Source organism: Condylura cristata, unplaced genomic scaffold, assembly GCF_000260355.1.
Source record: "Condylura cristata isolate star-nosed mole 26May11 unplaced genomic scaffold, ConCri1.0 scaffold00015, whole genome shotgun sequence".
NCBI classification, from domain to species: domain Eukaryota; kingdom Metazoa; phylum Chordata; class Mammalia; order Eulipotyphla; family Talpidae; genus Condylura; species Condylura cristata.
Window position 1 is genome coordinate 33,027,838 of NW_004567116.1, and position 17,958 is coordinate 33,045,795.

A 17,958-nucleotide genomic window follows, 5' to 3' on the forward strand; every position below is an offset into this window, starting at 1 on the left:
AAAAAAAAAAAAAATCATACACCATGACCAAATAGAATTCTTTCAGGGAATGGATTCAGCATCTGAAAATCAATGTAATAAACACCGTTAACAAAATAAAGGATAAGGCCTCCCTCATGGTGCAAGCACTATCAGACTATCACCAGCCCAAGAGAAGGGTTTGATCCCTGGCCAGGGAGTTGGCCCACGTGGTGAGGCAGACCTCTCCTGTCTTTTTTTTTTTTTTTTTTTTTAAGTATAAAAGTCATGGTCATTTCACTAGAAAACAGGGAAAAAATTGACACTCTCCAAAACTATTGCTATGAAGGATTGTACCTCAATAAAGGCCATAGATGACTAGTTTATAGCTAACAGTGGTACTCAACATTAAAATATTCTTCTAAAGTCAGGAATAAGACAAGATGTCAAGACAAGGAAGATGTCCTGGCCGGAGCAATTAGGAAAGAAAAAGAGATAAAAGGAATCCGGTTAGAAAGTAAGAAGTGAAATTGTCACTACTTCTGGATAACAAGATTTTATATATAAAAAGCCTAAAGAATATGTGCACATGTACACACATACACACCTCTATTAGAAATATACGTGAATAGTTTGGAACTATATAGAAAAGGTACAGAATCAATATACAAAAATCAGTTGCTCTTTTATACATTAACAACAAATGAGCATAAATGCTTTCATATAAGTAAATCCAAATAGGTGAAAGAGCTGTACATTGAAAACTACAGGCCACTGTTGAAAGAAATTGAAGATAACAAATAGAAAGATAGTCCATGTTATGAATGTTCTTTGAATTTCGTTTCCCAGTAGCACTGCTCCCCAGATATGCCTCCCCACCTCTCTTTCTTTAAACTCAACTTGCAAACACAGCTTTCCTGACCACATGTGACTCTGCAGATGATTCCAGCCCTCTCTTTGCAAAGCAACAGAGGCAGCTCTCTCCCAATCCTGGCTGCTTGTGACCATGCAGACATCTCCTCACAAACAGTCCCTGTAAGGGATTGCTCTTCTGTCTGCTTGTGGGTATGCAGGCATCCTTTCTTTTCTTTCCCTGTTTTATAATAAACCTGCCCTTTTGAATATAGAATAAGCAAATTTCACTTACCTAAAACAATCTATAGATTTAATGTAATCTCTAGCAAAATCCCATTTTTTTTTCCACAGAAGTAAAACAAAAAGCTCAAAATTTATGTAGACCACAAAGAATTAAACAATTCTGAGAGAAAAAACTAAAAAGAACAAAGGCAATCTTGGGGTTATTGTGTTTCCTGATTACTATAGCTTTATATACAGTTTGTAATCAAGGACCCTTCCTGGTGGCACAAGGGTTAAAGCACAGCCTTCAGTCACTTCAGCCTCAGCTACTTCAGCACAGTTTCTAACCCTGGCCAGGAAGGTGATCCATATGAGGCAGCAGACCTCCTGTCTTACCTGCTGCCCCCTCCGCGGTGTATTTCATCGGTCTGCCTATTCTGCTCCCAACACTGCCTCTGGTGAATTCTCTCACCGCCCCTGCCCCTCTGGCCTGTTCCCCAGTTCTGTATGCATAAATAAATAGCTTTATTATTTATTTTTTTTTTCAAATAATGAAAACAGAAGGGTATTGATAGAAAAACAGAATCGGGAGCCAGAAACTAAACCCACAACATCTATAGACAACTAACTTACAAAAGGAGCCAAGAAAATACAATGGAAAAAGGAAAGTATTTTCAGTTAAATCATGTTGGAAAAACTGGGAAGACACATACAAAAGAAACTAGACCACTACCTTACACCACGTCCACAAAATAGACTAAAGGCGTGAACATAAGGTCTGAAATCATAAAATAGAAGAAAACCTAATGGTAAATTCCTTTCCATTGGTCTTGGTAATATTTTGTAAATTTGACTCTTAAGAAATTTACAAGATAAATAACAAACAAAACCAAAACTAAACAAATAGGACTGCATCAACTTAAAAAGCTCCTGCACACTGAAGAAACTATCAAAATGAAAAGACATCCTACTAAGTGGGAACAGATATTTATAAATCTTACATCTGATAGAGATTAGTATCAATAATACATAAGAATTCCTAAAGCTCAAAAAAATTCAATTTTTAAAATTGACCAAGGACCTTAATAGACATTTCTGCAAGGAAGACTAGACAACAGGCACATAAAAGATGTTCAACGTCGGCCCTCCCTGGTGGCCCAGCAGGCTAAAGCGCAGCACTAAGAATCAAAAGCCACTTCCGCATGAGTTTGATCCCTGCCTGCCCGGGAGGTGACCACATGGCGCGGCAGACCTCTCCTGACCCGCCCGCTGCTCCCCTCAGCAGTGTACTTCGTTGATCTGCCTGTTCTGCCCCCCCCCACTCTGTCTCTGGTGAAGCCTCTCACTGCTCCAGCAACTCTGGCCTGTACCCCAGTTCTGTATGAATAAATAATACTTTAAAAAAAAAAAAAAAGATGTTCAACATCACTGCTTATTAATGGAAATGCACCTCACTCTTGTTTAATGGCTCCTTAAAAGAAAAAAGACAAGAAATAATGCGTTGGGCCCAGAGGTTGACCCACATGGTATGGCAGACCTCTCCTGACCTGCCCACTGCTCCCCTAAGCAGTGTATTTTAGTCAGTATGGCTTTTCTGTCCCCCCACTCTGTCTCTGGTGAATCCTCTCACCGCCCCTGCACCTATGGCCTGTACCCCAGTTCTATATGCATAAGTAAATAAATCTGAGAAAAAATGTGTTAGCAAGGATCTAGAGAAAAGGGAGCCCTCATATACTCTGGATGGAATAAAAATTTCCATGACAGCTATCATGGAAAATAGCATGGAAATTCCTTTTAAAATTTTAAAATAGAACTGTCCGATGATCTGGCTATTCAGCTTCTGAATATTCATCCAAAGAATAAAAAACACTCCGTAAGTTCCCAACAGTTTTTGCAGCATTATTTATATGGCCAAGATACAGAAACAATCTGTCTATGGATAAAGATGTGGTATAAACCGTTTTTTACAAAGATGGTGCCAAAAGCAAAAACAAAAGCCCCTACTCCTACCAAAACCAAGAAGCTTTGAAGACCAAGAAAACAATGCTAGAAGGTGTCCAAAGCCACAAAGTACTGCTTCATAACACCCATCCTCAAGCAGTCCAAAACACTGCTGCTCCATAGGTATCCCAAATATCTGATCACATGCCCCCAGGAGAAACAAGCTTAGCCATCTGTCCCATCATTAGTTTTCCCCAACCACTGAGTCAGTATGAAAAAGATAAATTCATGTGGATGTCAAGACCAACTAGCACTATGAAAAAGTTGTAAGACATTGATGTGGCCAAAGTCTGATCAAATATGATGGCTAGAAGGTTTATGTTAACTGACTTCTGATTATGATACTTTGGATGTTGCCATCAATATTAGCAATGTCATAAGCTGAGTTCAGCTGGTTAGTTCTAAATATAATTTTTTCCCATGAAAAAGAGATGATATACACATATGTGTGTGCACAGTAGAATACTACTACTCAGTCATAAGAAAAATGAAATCTTGCCATTTGCAACATAGATGTACCTTAAAGATAGTAAGTCAGATAAAGACAAATACCATATGCTTTCACTTGTGGTATACTTCAAATGAACAAAGATAGCAAAACAAAAGCAACCTCTTAACAGAGAACAGACTTAGTTACCAGAGGGAAGGGAGGTTGGGGAGTAAGTGAAAGGGGTAAATGTTGCCAACTGTATGGTGATGGATGGAAACTAGACTTTTGGAGGCAATCATGTAGTTTAGCCAGGTGTTAGATTATAATGTTGTATACTTGAAACTCACGTTATAAATCATTGTTACTTCAACTTTTTAAAAAGATAAGTACCATGGTCAAGTGGGTTCAGCCCAGAAATGCATGGTTCAAAAATCAACCAATGTAATTACCATATTAACAAACTAAAAAAGAACCATATACTCATCTCAGTAGATCAGTATTTGACAAAATGTAACACCCATTCTTTATTATTATAGAAATGGAAGAAAACTTCTTCAAACTATAGATAGTGTCTTTAAAAAAAAAAAAGATCATGCTTACCGAAAGACTACACGATTCTTCCTTTAGATCAGGAATAAATGTGAATGTCTAATTCACAATTTCATTCAACTGAAGCCATGAAGCAAGGCAAGAAAATAATGACACCCACAAAAGAAAACCAGTAAAACTGTCTTCATTCACAGGCAACATGTCTATCAATGGAATCTACCCAAAAAAATCAGAGTGAGGTTTAACAAGCTGAAGAATACATAACCAGAACATAGAAATTAATTGTACTTCCACATAATAGCAAAAAAATCAGTGAAAAACTGAAGTTTAAAATATTTATTTATTTACAGTAGTAGCAAAAGACATGAAGGAAACCTAAAAATATTGTTAAAGAACTTGACACTGAAACTTTCATTCCTCAGAAATCACTAAAGAAAATGAAAAGGTAAATCAAGAGTTGGAGGAATATTTGCAAATCATGTCTGCTGAAGAATTCTCAGAACTCAATGATAAGAAAACAGATAGCCCTTTGGAGACCACTCTGGCGTGCTGTGGCAGGGGACCTACGGCCCCATTAAAGGGGCAAAGAAACCAATGAACTAGACAAACTCAAGTCCCTGGGATGTTCAACTAAATGGAGAAAATGTATTTTTTTTTCCTAGAACTCTTTGCACCAGTTTTGTCTTGTGAAAACATTCAAGTATTCATTGCTTTTTAAAATAGATATTTCAGAAAGCTCCTTGTGTCTTAATGTCAGATTCCAAGCATGGTATCTAAGTTGTTCCGGTTAATCCGATTTTTTTTCCCATTGAGAAATTCTCACATGCAGTAGGCAACTGCTGGTGCCATTGTGTTACCCAGATGCAAACACTCACTTGTCCCCAAAGCCCTCATACCCAGTGTTCTCTAAGCACCAATTCCAGTTAAGCAGGTAAGTGCTAACTAAACACCTTGAGAAGAGCCTAACCCTTCTAACATAATTGTATAATACAAGGTTTGTGGTGAGGCCAGTCACTCAGTACAGTGGGCTGTGAAAGCATTTTTCCACTTGTAAAGGAATTTTGCTTCTAGTCCTAGCACATGATCACCCTAAAATGTCTGTAAGTTTAACTTAAGGTCATATTCATTATCATTTTTATTCAGATATGGGTCTTCAAAACTGTATACTAAAAATAGTGAGTATCAGAATCATCAAGAAAAGATAGAAATACATATGAGGCAGGTGGCTTCTATGGAGAATAGTCAATGAGAGAGATGTACTATTCTGGTTATTTGTTTAATAAAAGTTTTTAAGAGTTTTTAGAATTTAATGGGAACTGAATCAGTGGAAATAGCCCAGAACACTTCTATACTTTTCCCCCTAAAACAGGAGGGGTAGGAGGGCATCGGTTTATTCCAAGGACTCAGATTTTTACCCCGCTGAACATACTGCAGACTCTCCTCCCCGAGACTCTCAGATGGTAGGGAGCCAAGTTCCATCCTCTTGGGCTTGGCTCCTCTGCCCTATCATTCACTATCTGAGTCCCCTCAACTTCCATCATATAGACAGTGACCCCTTGGGTAACATTGATTCCAAACTAGAAACTCAAGCTAGAGAGCTTTGTGGCCTAGAAGGACAAGTCGTGAGGGGAAACGTGAACAGTGCTAAAAAAAAAAAGAACGAGGAACACCAGAAAACCAGGTCTAATAGAGTCAGACCCAGTGTCTGTGTCTTCTGGTGTGTGTATATGTATCAACAGGGACAAGTACTTGGAAGGACTGCTGTGCTAGAAGACAGTTCATGGCTGACACAAAGACAGAGGGCTAACAAGGAGACGACAACTGTAATAGCCACTTCCATGAACTTACACTCATGCCCAGTTATGATGGCACAAAACAATAACTGCTGATCAGTAGCCTATATAATTAGTTGCTCATGTAGCATAATCACAGGGAATCCATATGGTGTAATCCTTTCATTTTCACTGATAAGAAAATCCATAATATATGTGGTTAGAGGTCTAAAACCTGGAACATGGCACATGATCTAGCTATCCAGAGCCATGTCACAGCTGTTCCACGTAAAGCCTCCTGTCCTGTGGACCCTAATGCAAGGACAGTTGTTGGGGACCAACCCCGATTTCAGGCTGTTGAGAGGCTGAGGTCGGGGAGTAAAGGCGAGCAGGAGTGAAGAAAACAGGGGAGTGGGAGTTGGGTGCAAATCTTGCTGCTCTGTCTTCAGCAGAGGTTTATTTTAAACATTTTAAGCAGGCAGGGGGATGATATTAGCATACGAAAGGGGTTGAGATCACAATCACCTTTTTTCTAAGAATAGTCTGGGGTCGTTTTGACCTTTACTTGAGATTATAACATTCTAAAATCAATCAAGGTTAAAAAACAGGTACATAGGTGCACAAAGTTTAAGACTAATATTACTATAGTGAGGATTAATTAAAATAAAGTCCCTTAAACCTTATCTACTACTTGATGGGGTTTTTTTCTACCTGAGACATCCTGGGAAGTAGGAAGAGGAAATTTCTTGCAAATCAAATTTCGGAAAAGTTCTTTGAAGAAACTTGCTAAAAGGTTTTAAGTGAGTTCCCTTGAGGTCTAGACAGTAAAAGGCATAATTTGCTCTGAATAGGAGTAGGTGAATTTCCTTATCTAAAGACTAGATAGTAGAATCCTGAAAGACTAGCCGGAAACTTTTGTGGATTTGAAGTGTAGCCGGTAAAAAACTTGACTAGCTCTAAAACAGGCAACCTGGATGAATTTCCTCATCTAAAGGCCAGACAGTAGGAAGTTTGAGTAATTCTTTAGAAACTGAATAGAAAGCTAGGTGAGATAGTAGAATGATAAGATTTGGGTTTTCCTCCATCCAGCAGTGAGAGAGACTTTGATGAAACAGCCCTTTTGCTTTTATTGATCAGCCAGTTGTCAAGTCACTTTTGACTTCAGAGGAATTTCTCACCCTGGTGCAGTGCTTGCTTGTCAGAGCAGGCAGGCCTTATGCGGCTGAAGCAATCCAATTATAAGCTGAAAGTTGCTCAGAACATTTTGATATTACTATTATACAAAAAAGGGAGGTCATAACATAAGTTAGCAATGGAAAGTCTGATTTTTCAGAGCTTTTCCCGATCTACCCGGAATCTGTCGGACGATAGACATTGCATAGCTTGTGTCAGACAGTGGCCTGAGCCAGGGAAGCATCTCTATTGCATATAAGTAAAATGCTTTGCAAATGTCTTCCTAAAATTACTCTTATTCTGTATTACTTATGAGCAAAAATTTTAGTTTACTCAAAAAGCCAGTAAGATGCTGCATATAGAAAAACTTTTCATAATCACAGAAAATTAGGTTCCTAATCACATAATTAAACTGATAAGTCACTAGTATCTAGTCATCATGTTAAATTACCAGAGTTCTATGGGACAGTCAGCATATTACAGAGATAGCTTTTCACTTTGGCTAACCAAGTGTAAGTCCACATGAGCAAATCAAACACAAAACTAATTTTTAGACAACCTGCCTGCAGTATTCACTTGGAACAACTTTTTAAAGTGAGTACAATTATGGATGGAACTTGACTCAACCAAACAAAAATTCTCGCTGATCATGAGAGATTAACTGAGCAATACGGAGGTGAATGCTAGGTGAATTGGAAAGTGTTACAAGTCATCAACCTAACTTCTGCCAATGTAAGATTAGTCTGCACAGACGGCATTCATCTTGCAGAAGTATTGCTACAGCTCAGTTACCATTCAACCTCTGCCTTGCTTCCTCTTTCCCAAGTCATTTCCTCATCCTTATTCATTTGTTCAGTGACCTCATTGTTTATTTTACTAATGAAAAATTAAGGTTAATGGTAAACTCTTCTCTTTGGCACTTGAACACTTTTAATCTCTTCTATCTCTCCTCATTTTCCAAGGCTGTTCCCTATTTCTGCACCCTTTCCCTCATTCATTCTTGCTTTCTTAGTGCCTTACTTAGTTATCAGCTTTCTCCACCATTTGTTCTCTTCATTGACTCCTTTTGCATTGCCTTCAGACAAGCACTCATTTCTTTTGACCAGAAAACATGTCTTATTAGCTTCCTAAACAACCACCTTCTCAGTACTGCCAAACTTCCTCAAGTACAATTAGAGCATTACACATTAATACACCACAAGTGCCTGGAACGCAAGAACCATACCTTATGCTAATTTATATTTGGCAGGTTCCTAAACCATGTAAGATAGTGAATGGGGCACATAGACCTAGGAGCCTAATCTTGTTGGTCCTATTTGAAAATGGGGATAGTAATAACTTGTCTTGAGGATGTGAATAGGTCTTTTTCAAAAAAAGACAACACAGGTAGCTAATTATATGAAAATGTGCTCAACATCACTAATTACCAGAGGGGCTATAAATCAAAGCCACAGTGAGACATCATTTACAGTGTTAAAATGGCTATTATAAAAGTATTGGCAAAGATGTGAAGAGACAGCCCTCTCGTGGCACATTAGATCAAAGCACAGCATTATGAGTTATCTGCAGTCACTACAGCACAAGTTCCATCCCTGCCCAGGGACCCACATGGTGTGGCAGACCTCTCCTGTCTCACCTGCTGCCTTCAGCAGTGTATTTCAGTACATCTGCCTGTTCTGCTCCTCACTCTGTCTCTGGAGAATCCTCTCACCCCCTGCACCTCTGGTCTGTACCCCAATTCTATGCATAAATAAATTAAAAAAAAAAAAGATGTGAAAAGAATCCTGTATACTGATAGTGGGACTTTAAGTTGATATGATTATGAAAAGAGCATTAAATTTTAGAGCTATCTAAAAACAAAATATAACTACCTTATGATTCAGCAATCCCACTTTTGGATATCTGTTTGAGGGAATGAAATCACTATCTCAAAGAGCTATCTAAATTCCCATTTTCATTGCAGTGTTATTCACAATGGAAACAACTGTGCCCACAGTTGAATAGATTGTTTTAATGTTTAAATATATATGATATTAATTGAATGTTACTCAGCCAGTAAAAAAAAAAAAATGCCATCTACAACATCATAGACAAATGTTAACACCATTATACTAAGTGAAGTGAAATAAAGGAAGATAAGTACTATATAGCCTCAATCAGAAAAGCTAAAAGTCAAACTCAGATCTTTTGGCTGGTGGAAGAAGGTATGAGTATTGGTCAGGAGGGATGTCTTCCAGTTTTAAGAGAAAAATCCTGTAGAGTCATGATGTGGATGACATTCCTGGGAGTAAATCCTAATTGTTCTCACCACACACACAAAAAGGCAGTTATGTGAGGTGATAGAGGTATTAACTAACCTTTTTATGGTCATCTATTTGTAATAGAAGGCTTATTAAAGCGTCTCACTGTTCGTCTTAAACTCCAACAATGTATTCTATTACATCAGTTACATCTCCAGAAACTGGGAAAACATACCTGTGTCTTGTTATTGTGAAAATTAAATGAAACTTTGTTTAGAAAAACTCCTAGTGTGGTTCATCAAGGTTCCCCTTCCCTCCTCTACTCAGCAATAGGGACTTAGTTGAATGAGTTACCTCACAATCTGCTGTGTATTTCAAGTTGATTCTTACTCTTTTCTTTGCCTTTTACATTTCAGGTTCATAACCAGTATCCAACTGAGTTTGAATTCAATCTCTACTACTTAAAGTTTTTGGCTTTCCATTATGTATCTAATCGATTTAAAACGTTTCTCTTGGACTCAGACTATGAAAGATTAGAGCATGGTATGTATTTGCCTGTCCTTGTACCATCTTTTTATTTAGCTTTGCATGCTTACTTATAGTTAAAAACTCCAGCACCATAGCTACCTCCAAGTGTAGCCAGGACATTTTCAGGTTTGATCTTGCACAATAAATGTAGGATAGAGATGAATGAGTGCCTAGATTCTGAGATTTTATACTGTGTTAACGCTTATGAACCAAAAGTGGTCACTGCTGTGGCATCTTTGAGCAGTTAGATCAGCTTGCTGTTTTAATGCCTCAAGTTGGTATCATTAAGGATAATTGTCTGACTCCGCATTTTTCCATCCCTACCACACTTTGGGAGGAAAGGTGCCTGCCCTTCCAGGCAGTTCGAATAGCAGTAAAGGTCATGGATTCTGGAGCAAATAGCCCAGCATTAAATGCTAACACTCCCCAGTTACCCACTTAAGTACATTGGGCCAGTCAGATTATCTTGAATCTCAAAGTATTCTCTTCTTTACCATGAGGACTATAGCAGTCTCCACTCTCTGAGGCCATGATTAGAAATACTAGCACAGCTGTTGACACATAGTAAGTATTCAGTAAGTTCTAGATATCACCATCATCATTTTAATTTTTAATAGCTGCTAATTGTTGTAAAGGGTAGATTGTAAAATTCAGCCTGGCCCTGTGAAAACCTTTCCCAAGGGGATTTGCATCATCCTTTTGTCGTTAAAGAGAAAGGGGAGGGGAGGCCCTCCCTGGTGGCGCAGGTTAAAGCACAGCACTGAGAAGCTAAAGCCACTTCCGCATGAGTTCGATTCCCGCCTGCCCCGGAGGTGACCACATGGCGCGGCAGACCTCTCCTGACCCGCCCGCTGCTCCCCTCAGCAGTGTACTTCGTTGATCTGCCTGTTCTGCTCCCCGCTCTGTCTCTGGTGAAGCCTCTCACCGCTCCTGAGCCTTTGGCCTGTACCCCAGTTCTGTATGTACAAATAAATCTTTAAAAGAGAAAGGGGAGGGGATATTATATATGGTTGTTAGGTTTGTTTGTTTTTTATTTTAAGCAGCTACTTTCAGTATATATACCTAAATATTTAAAGAGAACTTTTGAGTGGCAAGAAAATATTGACATATTCCCAGTTTAAAATATGCAATCAGAAAAATAAATGCTTCTCAGTGCTTGCTATTGAAATTGTCTAGTGTGAGATTCTGTACTTGTGGTAAGGGAGTCATCTCTGATGAGACCATTTCCCACCCTGTTTATACTAGACCTTTGTTGATTCTTAGACTCCTCATTCCACACATCCCAGTCAAACTAATTTCTTACCACATATATATTGGGAAGCCTTTAAATGGAATTAGTTACATTTGAGTCACTTGGAAGACTTAAATTTACTACCTAAGGCCTAGCCTTACAGATTCTGATTTAATTATTCTGGGTGAGAATCCCTGAATTCCCTAAATTCTGCTTTAAAGTCACCCAAGAATATAGGATATATAAGGCTCCTGACCATGATTTGTGGTGTAAGTAAACTACTAAACAAGAAAACACTTTTAAGTGACTTTATAACAGTGACTTACAAAAGAAACATAAAGTTATCTTTATAATTGAGTTCCATCAAAGCAATTCTTCCATTTTCTCTTGAAAAATGTGTGGAATATCTCATGGCATGGACCTCTGTGAATCTAAATAGAGATGTAGATTGGAAGAGAGTCATGATATACTATTGCTAAATGCTTGGGGTAAACCATAGCTGATGTATAGCTGTGAAGGATATTCCTATCTTTAGCAATTATTATCTAAAGTTTCTGTACATACAATACTATTTCTAAAGCCATGAGAAATAATCCACTTTCTGTCCATTACATGCATGCAACTTTGGTTTTACTGGATTTTTTTTTTTTTTTTTTTTTTTTTGTGGATTTACAGGAACTTTATTTGATGATAAAGGAGACAAGCATACCAAAAAAGGGATTTGTATTTGGGAGTGTATTGATAGAATGCACAAAAGGAGTCCTGTTTTCTTTAATTATTTATATTCTCCAGTGGAAATAGAGGTACAGTAAGAAAGCACTTTCTGAATAATTTGTGTTGTTTACTTTGTAAACAAAATAAGTGTTTATAAACTTATTAAACCTTTTTATAAATATTTGACTAGATACACTGTTGATTTATGTCATGATGGAATAAACTGTTTCCCAAAATCTAGACACGCAAACTAGGAGCCTAGAAAGAGTAACGTCATGAAAATAAAAGCAGGCATTTTTTCCTCAGGAAGAACTAAAAAAATTTAAAACCTCAACACATCATCTAAGCCAAAAAAAATTTTTAAATACTTTAGGTTTCCATAAGTCCATTGGTAACCACAGCCATGAAAGTACCCCTGCGAAAAGAAGGAGTGTTTGGAACCCAGCTAAAGACGACCTCTCGGGAGCAGTTGTGCTCTGCCATGCACATCTGTCTGAAATAAGCCCAGGAATGAGACAAACGGGATAGAGTCTACCTTAGTCAGGAGTGAGGAGGCCTCTCTGCCCTGGGGCACCCACACTAGTGCCACTCTGGCCTTTCCCACTACACCATCCTCCCGTGAGGAGTAAGAGAAAGCAAGGATACGTGCCTAGATCACCTCTGTCAGCTAAATCATCCTCTAAGACCTCCAAATTTGAGTTACTCACCAGGACACTTTTCCATGTATCTCTGATGCCAGTGCCCAAAGGATGACTTAAGAAGTAGTTGTTTGACAGGGAGTAGATAGAATACCTGTGAAGGCCATGATATATACACACATTCACAAAGACCCCAGCATATAGAATACAGGACAGAGCCAAACTGGGCAGAAATGAGAAAATTGAGGGGTGCCCACAGGGCAGTGGGATTAGGCCAAGGACTGGGAGCTGGGACTAGCCTCCCTAGTGCTCCTGCTTTCTGGTGTCGGGTTTCAAGGAATCCAAGAGTTTTCTGTTTGAGTTATATTTGTCAATATGGGAGGATAGAATATTTTATTTTATAGTTTATCTTAGATTTAAATATTTAGCTATATGGTATATAAACCTCTGCTCATACTCCTGCCCTGAGCCCTGTAAATGTTAGGGGCTGGGCTGCCATTAAGTTTGAGTTACGTTAGGGTTAAGATTAAACTATATTTCAGAATTTTCTTTAAACAGGCCCTGAAGCCCAATGTTAATGTCTCTAACCTCAAGAAGTGGGATTACTACATAGAGGAGACATTGTCTACAGGGCCTTCATATGACTGGATGATGCTGACCCCCAAGTACCTACCTTCAGAGGACTCTGAACTACCCGGAGGAGCTGGGCCCCAGAGTGGAAGGAAGACAGTGTGGCCTTGCTATGATGATGTCAGCTGTGCTCAGCCTGATGCGCTCACCAACCTCTTCCGTGTAAGTCAGCCATACACCTAGAGCACCATGGGCCCTGGCGGCATCACCTCAGAACCAGGCTAAGTCAAGACTCATTCACAAATTTCCAAACATGTTTCTCCTTACTCTGGACAGTACACTGGGTAGCACTCTAAGAAACTAAATTTTCCCTCCAGCATCAGTGGGGAACCAGACTCAGTTCCTGGAAAAGTCTCAATAAAACGAGTTTTGTGGCATTATGAGAAAGTAGTCAAGCAAACTGAACAATTTGCAGTGTCTCAGCTATTTCAAATAGCTGCCCAGGCAGCCTGAGTCAGCATGGGTTATGGCTTTGTGGGTGCTTTTCTTCCTCTGGTCAGAAATATGGTTAGCTAATGGCCCCATGGGATTACTGCTAGCTGTTTTCTGCAAGGGATATACTGGAGTGAAAGCATCCTGATAAGAACAACAGCACTGATGGAAGAGTTTGAGCTCTGGTCTAAGTAAGACAGTTCCTGAAGTTTTCTTCACCTAGTTTTATAGCCAAAGGCACATGCTTCAATGAAAGCACTGTCACAAAGGCAACTTTTGGATCTCTAGCTTTCCTCTGAGAAGGAACCTCCATTTCTTGGATTTGTAGGTTCAGTCTTTCCACACCTGGCTTGAATTACCAGAGTGTAAGGGCAGACCTCTCATCTACCTCAGCTGTTGGTAAGGACACCAGCCCAGTGCTTGGCCTATTGCTGTGGCCATCAGATTCCTGCAGGCCAAGGCTGAAGGTGTTTGAGATGTGTATTTCAAACCTGGTAACAGTTATAGTTGCTAATAAATCATCTTTGCCACAGTGTATTATATTATTCCCAGCACTCTTCCTGCTTTTATCACTTTCTCCAGCTGCCCTCTGGCCATGCTGTTTCTCTGCTCCCAAAGCAAATGTGGCTTTAGCTTATTGTGATTTCTTTGAAACACTGATCTGTCCAAACTCCTTTTAATTAATTTACAGGAAATTGAACAATTGGAGCATAAATTAAACCAAACCCCAGAGAAGTGGCAGCAACTATGGGAAAGGGTAACTATGGATATTAAAGAAGAATCCAGAGCCGATCATGTGAGTTTATAAGACCGTTGAGGAACTACTTCTGAGCTTTTTGAGGTTGCTAAATCAGGTGGGCACACTGTCAGAGGTAACCCAGATGGAACTATGGGCAAAGGGAAGAGTAGAAAAAGAAGGGCCATGCACTGGGGATCCAAGGCAGAAAGTTCCAAATAGCTGATACTTCCCGAGTGTCTCACTTTACCACAGTGACATATGCTTTGGGGCCCATATCCAGGGAAATTACTGGGTTCTTTTCTATCTATGTCTTTGTGGTTTCAGCTGATCTCCACATGAGGTAGGAGGAAAATGCCTAATCAGAGAAAATAAATATTCTGAAACAAACTGCTCACACTCCTTTTTCCAAGTTGGGAATTTTTTTTTTTTTTCCAAGTTGGGAAATTTTATCAAGCATACTTACTAACACACTAGCAACCTGTTTGACGCAGCCAGGGGGTGTCCTATTTCCTATGTGAAATCACACAGGTAGTAGTTGGTGCAGCCACCAGTTAAACCCACATCAGTTTGGCTCCAGATGCACTAGAAAGTTGTAACAGATGAGTGTTCTGAAGAGTATTTCAGGAAGGAGAGGTCAGGAGGGTCGAGGACAGTGGGATGAAGAAGCCTTTGATGGTAAGAAGGATGATCCTTCAGGCACTGTCCCTCGCCATCAAATAGCAATTCAGGAGCTGTTATCATACCAGCCACACACCAACCACAGTTAGACTTAGTCGTTATAAACAACTCCAGGATAAAGTTTATTGACCCAGTTTTTGCCTTGGGATAAGTATTTTTAATGAAATTATCAGATCAGTTGCTGAAAGTCCTTATAAGACTTTCCTAGCTCCAGTTCTCTTTTTCAGCCCCCAAGATATCCTGTGGGCTCTCCAGGAATTGTGTCTACCAACCTACCATCCTATCAGAAGAGGTCTGTGCTGCATCTCCCAGATAGCAGTGTGGGAGAGGAGCAGAATGCCGGCATCTCTCCATCCAATGGAGTGGACCGAAGAGCAGCCACCCTGTATAGCCAGTACACGTCGAAGAATGAGGAAAACAGGTGGACCTGCTCGGCCCCTGGGAGTGTGGGAAAGGCCACGTTACTCTGCCTAAGGCCACACCGCAGGCTCCTGTGGCACAGCCTTCTGTAAACTTGAAATGGATCTGCTGTAATTCTTTATTTTTGTTTTAAATGCACTAGGTGCATTTAACCCTGCCAAGAGGTTGTAGTTATTTGTGTTTGAGTCCTGACTGTTATTATCTCATGTCTGCCAGATATTCTGAGGGAATGTGCGTTAGTCAAGACTTACTCCATGACAGACAACACAGATCCAGCTTATGCAAGGACTTTACTCTCAAACTGTGCCAGTGTCTCAACACAGTTTCTGCTTTTGCTTGTACATTAATCTCAGCATGGTGCGGGCATGGCTATGTTTGAGGTTTGAGACCTCCAAACTTCACAAGTTTGATATCCTGGCACAAAGAGGCAGACTATCTCTAAAAGTCTAGTAGAAAAGTCCCTGGGAGAATTCTGATTGGCCTGGCATTATCTGGGGTAAACAGACTTGACAAACAAAAGCAGCAAACATCTCCTTTACAGCCCTTTATAAATGGAAATTCAAAATTAACTACCCCGTTAATTCATTTCTTGTAGGTCTTTTGAGGGAACATTGTACAAAAGAGGAGCTTTGCTGAAAGGTTGGAAGCCCCGTTGGTTCGTTTTGGATGTAACAAAACATCAGGTAACACTTTAAAGCCTTTAACAACGCTCTATTTACAACAACCAATTTATAGAAACAACCTAAGTGCCCAAGGACAGATGAGTAGATGAGAAAGATATGATATTTACACACAATGGAATACTACTCAGCTTTTAAAAAAAAAAAAAAAAGTGTCTACTTTTGCAATTTGTGGCAGCATGGATGGAACTGGAAGGAATTATGCTAAGTGAAATAAAGAGAAAGACATGTACTAAATTCTCTTATATGTGGAATATAGAGAAAAAATAGGGCCAGATAAAGGCAAACCAGTAACAACCCTACAGATCTGATACAGAATTGAGGCTACCAGAGGGGAATGGGAGGGGAAAGTGCAGGGTTGGGAGGGGCAGTGGACTGTGCAGAAGATGGGTGGTATGCAGTGTGACATACATCTGAAGAGCTGTAAACCACTGTTACCGAAGTATTAAAAAGAAGTCATTTATTTATGTGCTTTTGTCCCGGTCCCTGCAGTGGCATAATATCAACAAGCAGATATATCTTTCACATACAAACTGCTTTCCTAAGGTCTCCAAGGTATTACCTGGGGGCTCCTCGAGGACCCTTTGTGTCCTTGAGTGAGGTAAGAAGCTTTCTGAGGAAAGTTCCAAAGTAGGTCTGCCTGCTCTCTATAGGCATAGGTAGTGACCCCTGAGTCCAGACCATTAAGAGCAATAGAAGTCCTCCCTGGTAGCCTGAAGGCTACATCTCAGTGCTGTCATTACCATGGCCTGAGTTTGATCCCAGGCCAGGAAGCTGACCCACATGACACAGCACACCTCTGCTGTCTCACCCACTGCTCCCCTAAGCAGATCTGCCTGGTGTGCCTGCACCTCAGTTCTTGTATGCATAAGTCAATAAAAAGAAGTATTTTTTTTTTAAGTGAAGAACTCTGCTTTCTAATGTTTAAATATCTCTTGCTGCCTGTCTTTAACCCAGGCCAAGAAAGGACCGTCATTGGCATTTTACAAACCACACAGTATATTAGCCTATGCTTGTGAGCACACAGAGTACAGATCACCTTCATCCTTACAGCTTAAGTATTCAAAACAGAGTATTCACTGATATGACAAACATTTGCTGAACCTCTTCTCTGTGCCCATCTCTTACTGGTTACCGAGAGCACCATCACTGTCCCTCAAAGATGGCAGTAACAGAGGAAGGGGGATCCTAGGACAGGCAAAAGGAGAAGTTTTTATCCAACCTAGAATCCAAATTGTGCATGTACTAGACTAGACTTTGCTGAGCACGTCAGAAAGTCTTTTGCCCAATATTAGGTCCTTAGCTTCTGCTGTGACCCCTACAATCCTGAGTGCCCATAATGCTTGTTCCAGGGACCCCAATGGAGGACTCTACCCTAACCCAGCCCCTTTCAAACCTTCACTTGTGTTCTGACGACAGACCTTACTAACCTTACTAAGCTGGCTAGCATTGAGACTGAGGGGTGCACATTTTGATTCTCAGTGTATTCATCTCTAAAATGGAGTATAGGTCTGTTAGCCCTGCACAAAGCTCTGGTTGGATTTGCATCTAGGAAACTCCTTCCAAATGAAGATTCACCTTTTTTCTGTTCAATGGGTTTCATAAAGCTTACAGAGTCTTTGTGAAAGGATATAGAGATTTTCAAATATGCAATAGAAGCTTTTACTGGAGACTGTAGTTTAAAATAACAGTGTTTCCTATTAGAAGAAATACAAGAAGATGCCATAAAATGGTATCTTCCCTGCTCATGGATGGGGAGAATTAACATCATCAAAATGGCCATCCTACCAAAACAATATACAGATTTAATGCTATTATCAATGACATTTTTCAAAGAAATAGAACAAATATTGATGAGATTGATATGGAACCACAAAAGACCTCGAATAGCCAAAGCTCTCATGACTAAGAAGAAAGAGAATGGAGGCATCACAATCCCAAACTTCAAGCTGTACTACAAAGCCATAATAATCAAAACTGCATGGTACTGGCAGAAGAACAGACACACAGACCAGTGGATTCGAATAGAAAACCCAGATATAAACCCACAGGTTTATGGGCAGCTAAT

General features: G+C 39.8%; 1 protein-coding gene across 3 annotated transcripts in view; it reads left to right on the top strand.

Annotated features, from left to right (window-relative positions):
* SBF2 (SET binding factor 2) overlaps positions 1–17,958 on the top strand; it is a 315,525-nt gene that overhangs the window by 292,157 nt on the left and 5,410 nt on the right. For all 3 annotated transcript variants that reach the window (XM_004683051.2, XM_012725460.1, XM_012725461.1), the window contains 6 exons: positions 9,617–9,743; positions 11,635–11,762; positions 12,870–13,103; positions 14,065–14,169; positions 15,018–15,211; positions 15,806–15,893. In XM_004683051.2, coding sequence (XP_004683108.1) covers positions 9,617–9,743; positions 11,635–11,762; positions 12,870–13,103; positions 14,065–14,169; positions 15,018–15,211; positions 15,806–15,893 — 876 coding nt within the window. The remainder of the gene's footprint in view (positions 1–9,616; positions 9,744–11,634; positions 11,763–12,869; positions 13,104–14,064; positions 14,170–15,017; positions 15,212–15,805; positions 15,894–17,958) is intronic.